Raw genomic sequence first — 10,524 nt, 5'->3', positions numbered from 1 at the left:
CATAAGTTTTTTGGCAACATGAAGTTCTTCTGAGGCAAGTAATTTCTTGCAAACATTCCACGTTTGCTTTAATAATCTTTATTTTGTAGGGTGTCCAAAAACAGCACAAGGCCTAAATAGTGGTACACCGCTCGTCATCAAGGATAAATGCAGGCAACAAAACAAGGTCGTGACTATGTACAAATAATTGACTCAAGCCTATGTCGAAAAACAATCAGGTCGCTAAAGATATCTACAGCAGATTGATCCAGTTTGTTAAATTCAAGTTGCATTCTTGTTAGTGGTGACGCGACATTCAAAGCAGACGGGTAAAAAGGACTTTGAAATCGATTGGACCGCAAGGGAGCGTGAAAACAGACAGTGCTTAACAAAAGTGGTGAGTCAACAGCACCGTTTACAACCTTATGTAAAAACATTAGATCACGTAATCGTCTTCTATCGAGTAACGTACACAACCCAAGTTTTTTAAGTAATTGTTCGTAGCTGTAGTAGCAAGTACGGTCGAAATATCTGTCGTAAATTATGCCTATGAAGCGTTTTTGAACACGCTCAATACAGCATGATGCAGTGAGGTTAATGCAGTTTCATACAGAAGAAGCATACTCCAGCTTCGTACGCACTAGGCAACAAAATAAACGCACAAGACAAACAGGCGAAGAAAACTTTCTCGTGAAACGAGATATCGCCCCAAGGTTTCTAAAAGAGGCGTTGCAGATAGTTAAAACGTGATGATTAAAATTTAACGATGAATCAATAAAAATTCCAAGATCACGAATGACGGAGACTCGGGTGATGACGCTGCCACCTATTGTGTAGGAAAATGCAAGCGAATCACGCTTTCTAGTGAGAGACATTGTTCTTGTTTTTTGTTCGTTCAGTGGAAGATAATTCTTTGCACACCACTGTGAAATTTGCAATGCGTCCTCCTGAAGAAGTACGCAATCGGAGTGAGATTGTACACGTCGAAACAGTTTGATGTCATCCGCATACAAGAGCACTTTTGAATTTTTCGCACAGAGCGAAATGTCATTCACAAACATCAAAAATAATAGTGGACCCAGGTTGCTTCCTTGGGGTACTCCAGAAGGCGATGAAAAATAATCGGACATGGATCCTGACACACGAACATAATTTGTACGACATGTAAGATAACTTTTGAACCATTGGCAGTAAGTCAAGCACAAACCATAGCTATCTAGTTTCGTCAGAAGTGTGCTGTGATTAACCTTGTCGAATGCCTTCGTCATATCAAAGTATATTACGTCGACTTGCTCGCGGTTGCAAACCAATGGAACGGCATAATCTAAAAAAGAGCATAGATTGGTTTCAACCGACTTACCCTTCAGAAATCCATGTTGTTCTGGGTTCATTTTATGTCTAAAGTGCCTGTACAGACGTTTATGCATTATAATTTCAAAAACTTTGGAAAAACTGCACAACAATGAAACGGGACGATAGTTGTTTACAGTACTAGGGTCCCCTGCTTTATGAATCGGAACAACAACAGAGCGTTTCCAGATAGAAGGAAATATTCCTGAATGTATCGATAAATTAAATATGTGTAATAAGACAGGAGTTAGCAGTTCGGCACACCCTTTCACAATAAAACTTGGAATTCCATCTGAACCAGCAGACAGCTTCGATTTCATATTACGAATGCTTTCCCTGATTTCAGGTTCGTCAATTGGGATAAAAGACAGAAAATCAGATGTGCCATGGCACGTCGCGTTATTGTCAGGGACAGATGCTGATGAAAAACATGATTTAAAATGCTCAGCAAACATGTTGGCAATTTCAATTGAATCACACGTATAGCCAGAACTATTTCGCATCGGTGCCACGCTACTATTCCGCTTCTTTTTTGTCGGTACATATTTCCAAAAGTTTTGAGGCTTGGCGTACATGTCAGACTCAAGCCCATGCAAATGTGCACTTTCGTCTTTTTTAAAAAGCCATTTTGCCAAAGCACGACACTCACTAAATTTTGCGTACCACTTGTCCAATCCCGACCTTTTAAAAAGACGGTGATAATGAAGCTTACGTCTTAAGCAACTTCTTAATTCCTTTGAGAACCACGCAGGGTACTTGTTTAGTCTCGAAACACGTTTAGGCACGAAGTCATTTATCGCGCTCGAGACCACTTCTGTAAGTGCCTCAGCAGCTGAATCAGCGCACTTGTTATTCAGGATAGGTTTCCAGTCATAGCACTGAAAGTACTTGTACATATTCAAGTAATCGACACTGCTGTACAGTAAGTACTCATAGCTGCATAGGGCCTGTTTACGCAGCGGAAACAAAATGACACAGCGAAAGGCGGATGGAAATGGTCAACACGTGTTAAGGGGTCAGTGATTGGCGAAATATAGTTGATTGGAGTAGAAACTAATACAAGGTCAAGCACATTTCCCGCTGAATTCTGGATGGTGTTACGTTGTTCAAACCCATTAAAATAAATAAAGTCAAACAGGCTCGAAGCTTTCAGGCTGGTGACATCGCTCGTAATCAAGTTATAATTGGCCAGCCAGTCAATTCCAGGTAGATTAAAATCCCCATATATATGCACACGAAACTTTGTCACGTCTAGCTTCCCTTCTAAATCCCTAAAATGACGTGCCCTGGCCATTGTTTGAACAATGGCCAGGGCTGCTGAAGAGTATCGGCCACTGACACGTATAGCACTTCCATTGTCACTCGGGTTAATTGCTAGGCTCTCCACTCCAGTCAGGGTTATTAGTAGTTGCTGTTTTATTTCGGTCCCGCGAATGGACAAGTTAAGGCAAAACTTCGCGTAAACGATGGTTCATTTCTTACCTAAAATCACCTAAAAAGGTCCAACTTTAGAAATGACTTTCGGAATTTAATACTACATCTTTGTTAAAGTTTTATAGTTCTGTAAATTTCATGACAATGATATAATTGTTAAACACCTAAAAAATCTGACTTCCGTTATGCTTTTCCGGAACGGGTTTTACTTGGCTGCTAAACCAAATATCTTTTTTTCTTAGAGCAAAGCGACGGGGAAGCCGAAAGAATAATCACAATAATAAAATACACAAATAATGGCGTTTTTTTGTATTACCTTACTCTTCTCGTCTCAGAAATACCGCAGAAATCAAACATCGCTGAAGTTGAAACCCAAATATTGGGGCAAAATAATTTTTTTGTAAATTTATCGAATGAACATTTCTGGTCCTCACTGTGTTTTTCAAAGGGAAATCTCTACTGGCAACAACGGAAAAACTACGCCTGGGGAAAACAGGGGTTCACTCTTTGGACTGTAGACTTTGTTCTCAACTGATTATAACCAGTTTCATAGCGTCAAATGAACGCTTTAGAAGTTGGCTCCAGCACCCGCGCAGCAGCACAAAACAAATGCTCGACTTGGTCCATTTTTAGACTGCCCGCTCGACCTGCAAGCCTGCTTTTTACCGACGTCACGGCACTGAAAAGCGTGGGCACATTTGAATGTTCGTTTTGGCGTCATTTTCACTTGCCGATTTCGCTATACGTATTCTGAATTTCCCGATACTAAATATCATATTGTGAAGGGTAAAGGCTGGTGATTTTGAAAACATAGCTGGGTGGTGTAGCTCTAAAAATCGCCAGAGTACCCCCTTAACCGCTCAATCACGCTGGAAGCGGATCCGCGTTCGCATAGCGGTTGCGAACGCGGTTGTATAAAGATCCAGTACAATTGCACGCGCAATCGGTGACATCAAGTGCGCGTGAAATTGTACTGGATCTTTATACAAACCCGTTCGTAACCGCTTTGCGAACGCGGATCCGCTTCCAGTGTAAATGAGCGGTAAGTCAGACGCAGCCGACGCTACGAGTTAATTGGACCATAAAACTGTTTGGAGGGAACAGCGCAAAAAGGACGTAGGACGAGGTGTTGCGCTGTTCCCTCCAAACAGTATTTACCACCAACTAGCCCAACTACATGCCTTGCTGGACCATTCAAGCAGCGTCAAAACAAAAGCACAAGTCACTGGGCCTTTATTGCTTATGATTCGATTCAGCGATAATAAAACACGGTCAAAAACATGCGCATATTTTATCGTCTAAATGTCAACCACGTTTCGGCCACTCCACGGATACACCAATTTATTGCTCGAAAAATCGCCAAAACGTCATTCAAAAAGAAATAAACCGAACTTCGTACGTCACTCTGAATCAGCTCTGAATATAAAAGCAGCGTCGCTTCGCAGAAGAACGGCGGCGAGCTGCGTGCGCGCGAGCCTTGTCCGAACCGGATTTTCCTTTTCCCGGCCTATTATTCACCTCCTGCGGGGAGCGGGGAAGGGCAACTAAAACGGGCTATGTTATAATGCGTCGACAACGCCAAGTGGCGAAGCTCAACCACGCGAGCCCCCAAGCAGCTTTGCCCGTGTTGGGTCAGTTGACGTCACGTCTCCCGTGATGCATCGCGCTCTGTGATGACTGATCGACCTTCGAGCGCTTGCTGGAATCGGTACTTTGGAACAAAAAATATAGCCATCCGTTCAGAATACAAGGGTGTGATTGTCATTAGCCGATAGAGTTGGTCACGTATACTTTATATTTCCAATCAGCGTCCCTTTAAGATTAAACATGACAAACACCATGATGGGGCGATTCTAGCGCCATTCGTCACTATTGTACCACAACTTCTATTGTACAATGATGACGATTGACTTCGTCCCATACTGTCAACTAACAGATAACACGACACCGCTTTTGTTGCGTTCCGAATCGGTGGCCGTTACTCGGTCTGCTACATTGATACTCTAGACCAGGGGTGGCCAAGCTGTGGCTCGCGAGCCGCATGCGGTTCTTTGCGTGTTAAAGGACGGCTCCCGACTCCCTCCCCTACCTCCCCCACCACTCCCCAATCCCCCACCACTCCCCAATCCCCCGCCTCCCTCCCAGTCACACGAGCACTTCCCCCAAAAAAGGAACGGAACGCGTTTTAAATAGAAAGACAGGTTGCGGTTTGCTTGTCTTGTGCTACTGCTACATTACGTACAGTTTAACTGCTTTTGACTCGGAGAGCTTGAAAGTAACTCTAGTATTGTTGATTCCTCTAAGCAAAAGTTTGCCCCCCCCCCCCCCCCCCCCCCCGGTTTTTGGAAGTTTCGTGGTTTTGTTTGCGGCTCTTAGACCGGGTCAGCCTGGCCACCGCTGCTTTAGACCCATGTTGATGTAAAAATGGAAAGCTATCTCCAAACTCCGCTTTGAAAACATGTTTTTTTGTGTAAGGCTTGTCAAATTATGAGGCGCTGGAGAAAATCAGCCTTCTGCGTTAAGTCCTTATTTTGAACTCTTTCCGTTCGTGTTCTGCCCGATGGAAAGCATGCCGGAAGGGCCTCAGCAGGCACCTCGTATCGCTGCGCCGCAGTATTCTTCCGCAGCATAAAGACCGTCTGCTTTCATCGCCGTCACCCTGGCAATGAACGCCGAATGAATGGAAGCACGCACGGTACCGCAGCGTGAAGCTAGCAAAAGCTGACTCCATTTTCCGAACGCCGTCTGCTAGCCAAAGTGTAATAGTTTTGTGCTGAGCAGCCGCAGACTGTCGCCGCGAAGCGGCGTGAACGGAGGCGGGTATGTGTGTGTGTGTTCTCCCGGGATACACGTGCCGTCCAAAAAAGTCATTCGGCGTTCGTTGCCGTCGCAACGGTGATGAAAGCGAGCGACCTTTATGCTGCGGAAGAACACTGCGGCACAGCGATACGAGGTGCGTGCTGAGGCGCTTTCCGCATGCTTTTCAATGGGCGGTACGCGAGCAAAAAGAGTTCGAAATAAGAACTCAACGCAGAAAGCTGGTCTTCTCCAGCGCATCATAATTTGACGATCCTTACGCGAAAAGCGTCTTTTACTGGCCATCCGGCACCCTGTTCTTCTTATCCGTAACATGGGTCTAAAGTATCAAACTTACCTCGGTCTCACTGCAAGTCGAACCGCAACTATTATGGCAAAGAGCGCCGTGAGTTTGCACTTTTGGCGCTGCCTGGTTGTCACTATCAGGCCGTGACGTCGTCTGCGGTGGGACGTATAGCGAAACTGAGTATAGACTCCACCCGCTCAGAGTCTACGGCGCTATTCCTAAACGAGACGGCCCAACACGACATTTATGAATCGTAATTGGCGAAAATTCTCAAAGCGAAAAAGAGTAAACGTGTTGTTGGAAAAATTGCAAAGGTACGGGATATATGTCCTCTATTCGCTCGCTTGATGAACGATATATCGTGCACTTAATGATCCGTCTGCTCACGTGCAGCACGACGGGAATGTATGGCTTTTCTAAGAAATTGCACTGTTTAGACTTTTGTTCAGAAGCCAAACATAAGACGCAATAATTATGACCGAAAGCGGGTTTTGTCTCGCCTTTTGTGTGAGTTGGTTTTGTGGCTGGCGCATGGTCAACCCGCCTCGCCCCCCCCCCCCCCCCCTTTCTTTTTTTTTTTTTTTTTTTTTAGGGTGCTTCGCGTCTGCTGGTGGCGCTGCACCCGGAATGGGATTTCATTTCCCAACTCACAATCCTGTTACGCGAAATCTCATTAAGGGTTGGAAACGAAAGTTTGCTTAGGCTAAATTCTTACGGGAAGGAACGGAAGAGTTTTTCGTGACGCTTTTATCCTGTCCGGGCTAAATCGGAAGAAATGGCCTTAGCAAACTGCACCTGGCACTTACGACTGTCGTACTGCATTTCCGTCCTCCCCTAAGACGGTAAAACGCGGGAGAAAAAGTAGTGAATAACATACACGGTAATGGCGGAACATTCTTTTGCCGTGGTCGTTTCCACGCCGCTGACATAAACTGGAATGTGGGCAAGATTGCATTTTGTCCTTGTGAGATTTTGCGATTTTGTTTGCTGTCATTTGTTTGAGACTTTCAAAACGAGGGCTGCAGTTTGTAAACGTTCTCCAACCTTCGAGTGAACTCTGTGGAACAATTCCTTTTTAACCCGATCAAACATTTCCAGTGAGGCTTGGTAGTGCCGCCTCAGAGCTTATTGTATACTCGATGTGCAATGCGGCTTTACGAATTTTTTTTTTCCGAGTCACACATGAGCCATTATTAGGGTGGCCACATAAAGAAATTGACTCTTATCAACAGGGTGGAGAATAAAAATCAATATGACTTAAATCGCGATTTAAATTATGATATAAATCGTGATATAAATTGGACCATTTACCATTTGTCTATCGTTTGCGGCTTTCGTATTTAGATCAAACAATCATCCAGCAAGAAAGATTTGTATAAGGCTGAACACGAGCAAATGGAAGTGCTCTTCTGAGCGAATCGATGCGTCGAGCTCAATTCCTACCTTCCACTTTGTTCGTCAGCTACCATAACATCCCACTGCAGTAAAGTCAGAACACAAAAGAAACGAAAACTAGAAAATGAATGTCCTATAGCAATCAAGTCAGAACGCGCAAGAAAGATCTGATAAAGAATGTTAACTAGGAAATTTAGACTGTTATTATTTTAGTATGGCGGGGATCGCATCAATAAAAAGTTCTTAAATAAACTGTACTTTACATGTACAATAATTCTTTCATCAGCATTATCTGTGAACGGACGAATTGATCAATCGGTCTGCCATTTTGAGAAATACATCTAGTGGTAATGAAGTAATAAATTTTCTAGCTGTAGTTAGTTAAACCACATTCATTGTAATTGTGATTAAGTCACAATAATGTGATGATATCACATTAATCTAATTTATTCATTTATTTTTAAAAAAATAAATAAATAAATATGATTCACATAAAAAATCTGATATGTATATTATTTTTATTTTTATTTTTTTAATCATGATTTTTTTTCCTAATCTGTCTATAAATTCATTTTGATTCGAAAAAATATTGTCTTTATTATTTCTCGCCTTTTTCTGTAGTTTACGTTAGTTTAGCACATGCATTGCTTGCTTGCCAATCGCCTCAGCGTCAACAAGCAAGCCAAGTAACAATCATTCGACTCTCCGCTATAAGGTACCGACCAGCAGCGCAAACATGTCATTCCTGTAAGTGAAAGAAGTGCTCGCAAAACGTACCAAAGTGTTCATGTGAGCTTCTAGAAGTCCGTCTTGAAAATGGTGCATAGTTTCGGCACTACGGCTTGCGATACGCTGAACATTGGGACCGTATATTGGCCTGGAATTAAAGGGTCAAGAGTATGAAGGCGTGATTTTGTTTATTTATTATTTTTCAGGAAATGTGTATCTTTCTGTCATGCTCCCATGGCAGGTGGGAACTAAGAATTCCGTCCAAGTGATCTTAGAAACAGTAGATTCTACGAGCGCAAGTTCATAGCTTTGGTATCCACGTTGACTCTAAAAGTTATCGAGCTTAATCAACGCCTATAAAGGTTTTTACTTGAGACCTGTAACTTTTGTTTTGCTCCAAGGTAAGAAAAAAACAGAGCATAATTCTGATATTTATCGCTGCGTGCATATTGAATTTTTACTTGTTTATTTCAAAACTCTGAGGGCATATAGGTCATTACAGAATTGAAGGACGTATAAATTCACATACTGCAAATACAAAGTAAGGAAAAATCGGAAGTATGCAGGCGAGCTGTTTAGGAAACACAGTAGTCCAAACCGAGACACGGCTAAATAAAATAACGAAGAAGACGAGACAAAATCGTCTCGTCCGTTATTTTATTTTTTTTTCTGACCCAGGGTTTAGATTATTATATTACAAAGTAAGCAATTTAGTTAGAATATAATCAGTTCGGCGTGACGCTAGCAAAGGTGATTAGTTAACCCCTTTTTAAATATATCGTTGGGCGGTGTGTTTACCAGAACTGCTGGAAGGTTGTTCTACTCGTATGACGTTCTTGGTATGACGGAGTCGATGTACGCCGAGGTTTCACAATGAGCTCTGCCCACTTTAAAATTATGGTGGACTCAGTGTCTCCGAGGCGATTAGACCGCTTTCGCTACACCGATGTCATTTTCGGTATTGCCGTCCTGGGCTCTATCTGTAGCGCAGGTGGTGAGGGTGATTGCAATGGAACGGTTTGTGATCTGCAACAGAGGTGCTCTAAGGAAGGTCACGACGGTCTCTTGCAGGGCCTCAGGATTGAGCCATGGGCGCCTTGGTGTGCCACAGCCGTGAACCGAGCGATCAGAATCAGACTCTAGCATCGACTGAACCAGCGGAGCTGTGGGCCAAGCCGCCACCAGCGTCCTCGTCCAGGAGCCAGACCTCGAGCCGAGTTCCTTGGTACCGCAACCGGAGGCCCAGATCCAGCACAGCAGCATCTGTGGTCTCACCGACGGGTGACAACTGCCCGTGCTGCTGCGCGGGCGCTGCCGCCAAGCTTCAGCCTGAGCTGTCCACCGAGAAACCCGAGTCGCCGACCTGCGGCTCCAGCAAGCTGCAGTTCTCGAAGACTGCTTGGGAGAGCCAGAATTGCTTCACCAGCAGCTCCCCGGAGGAGTACACACACGTTAAAGAGTCGCCCTACGAAGACGAGCAGGCAACCGAGCTGCTCGCGGACCCTGAGGACCAGTGCAACCTGTGCAACCTGTTCACCAGCGACGGCATACTCGCACGCGAGGACTCGATCAAGGGGCGCGATGACCGCTGGTCCAATCTGGACGAAGAAGTTACCTTTATGGTGGACACGGTGTCTAGCCTCAGCTCGATCGTCGAGGAGCGGCTCAAGGTCAAGAACAAGACTCGTGAGGACGTCTGGAAAGGAACTTTCGGCATCTTCGTGCATCGCACCAAGGATGGCATGAAGAAGATCGTCATTAGGGACGGCTGGACGTCCTACCACATTCAAGGTGAGCTGCTCGTTGGCTTCCCCACAGAGGTAGGGGGTCTGTGGAGCAGTGTGAAGCTCAGGGGGACGCTCTCGAGTTTGCTGTCACTCATTTGGCCGCTTTTTAAATTTAAGAGGGCAAATTCACCTGTAAATAATCTCTCGCGTTAGTGTCAGACGGCAGCGTCCTGTTGGTTCGTCGAAATTCTAAGCATTAGAATATACACTGTCATTAGTAGGGATGTCGGGAACTTTTCGAGGTTTGAGCTCGCCCATGTTCCACTTTTTAGAACTTTTAACGCAAAGTTCGTCGACTAAAATTTGAGTATTATGCGCATTCGCTGAAATTGAGAAGAAGCTGAGGGGTAGAGTAGGACAACGAACAATCTCAATATTGGAAAAAGTGTAGGTTTGCTTTTATGTTGCATAAACATTATTAACCTTACAAGAAAAATGTGGTCCTGTTTGTCCACGAAGTGCTGATCGAAGAACAGAAAGAAAACGAACACGTGAGAGCGCCCACAACGAACTGAATGTAAACGGCGCATATATTTGAAATAGTTATTTCGCTCTATTCTGAATGGATACATAAATATCCTACTTTCGCTAGGTCCCAATTATATTTTGTTTAATATATTTTTCTATTAAAATATTTTGAATTCATTACAAAGTCAAAAAGCACTGTCAAAAAATCGAACTTTGTCGAATTTGGAAAAACGTTCAAAGGTTCAGTGCAGTCGAACATCGGGGTTCGAGGTAAAACCC

At 44.1% G+C, this 10,524-nt stretch overlaps 1 protein-coding gene across 1 annotated transcript; it reads left to right on the top strand.

Annotated features, from left to right (window-relative positions):
• The first annotated feature begins 9,078 nt into the window (after nucleotides 1-9,078).
• LOC121045793 lies at nucleotides 9,079-9,917 on the top strand. The gene is made up of 2 exons (XM_042287396.1): nucleotides 9,079-9,781; nucleotides 9,895-9,917. The coding sequence occupies exons 1-2, from the start codon at nucleotides 9,079-9,081 to the stop codon at nucleotides 9,915-9,917; spliced, it is 726 nt and encodes a 241-aa protein (XP_042143330.1).
• The last annotated feature ends 607 nt before the right edge of the window (nucleotides 9,918-10,524 follow it).

The sequence above is a fragment of the Ixodes scapularis genome, unplaced genomic scaffold (genome assembly GCF_016920785.2).
Source record: "Ixodes scapularis isolate PalLabHiFi unplaced genomic scaffold, ASM1692078v2 PGA_scaffold9__187_contigs__length_104089568, whole genome shotgun sequence".
In the NCBI taxonomy this organism is placed as follows: domain Eukaryota; kingdom Metazoa; phylum Arthropoda; class Arachnida; order Ixodida; family Ixodidae; genus Ixodes; species Ixodes scapularis.
This window is presented reverse-complemented; position numbering and strand designations above follow the sequence as displayed.

Excerpts from the sequence above, each read along its gene's own strand:
- LOC121045793 (XM_042287396.1), top strand. The coding sequence starts at position 9,079 with ATGGGCGCCTTGGTGTGCCACAGCCGTGAACCGAGCGATCAGAATCAG. Across the intron at positions 9,782-9,894 it reads GACGTCCTACCACATTCAAG|AGGGCAAATTCACCTGTAAA; the intron begins GTGAGCTGCTCG and ends TTTAAATTTAAG.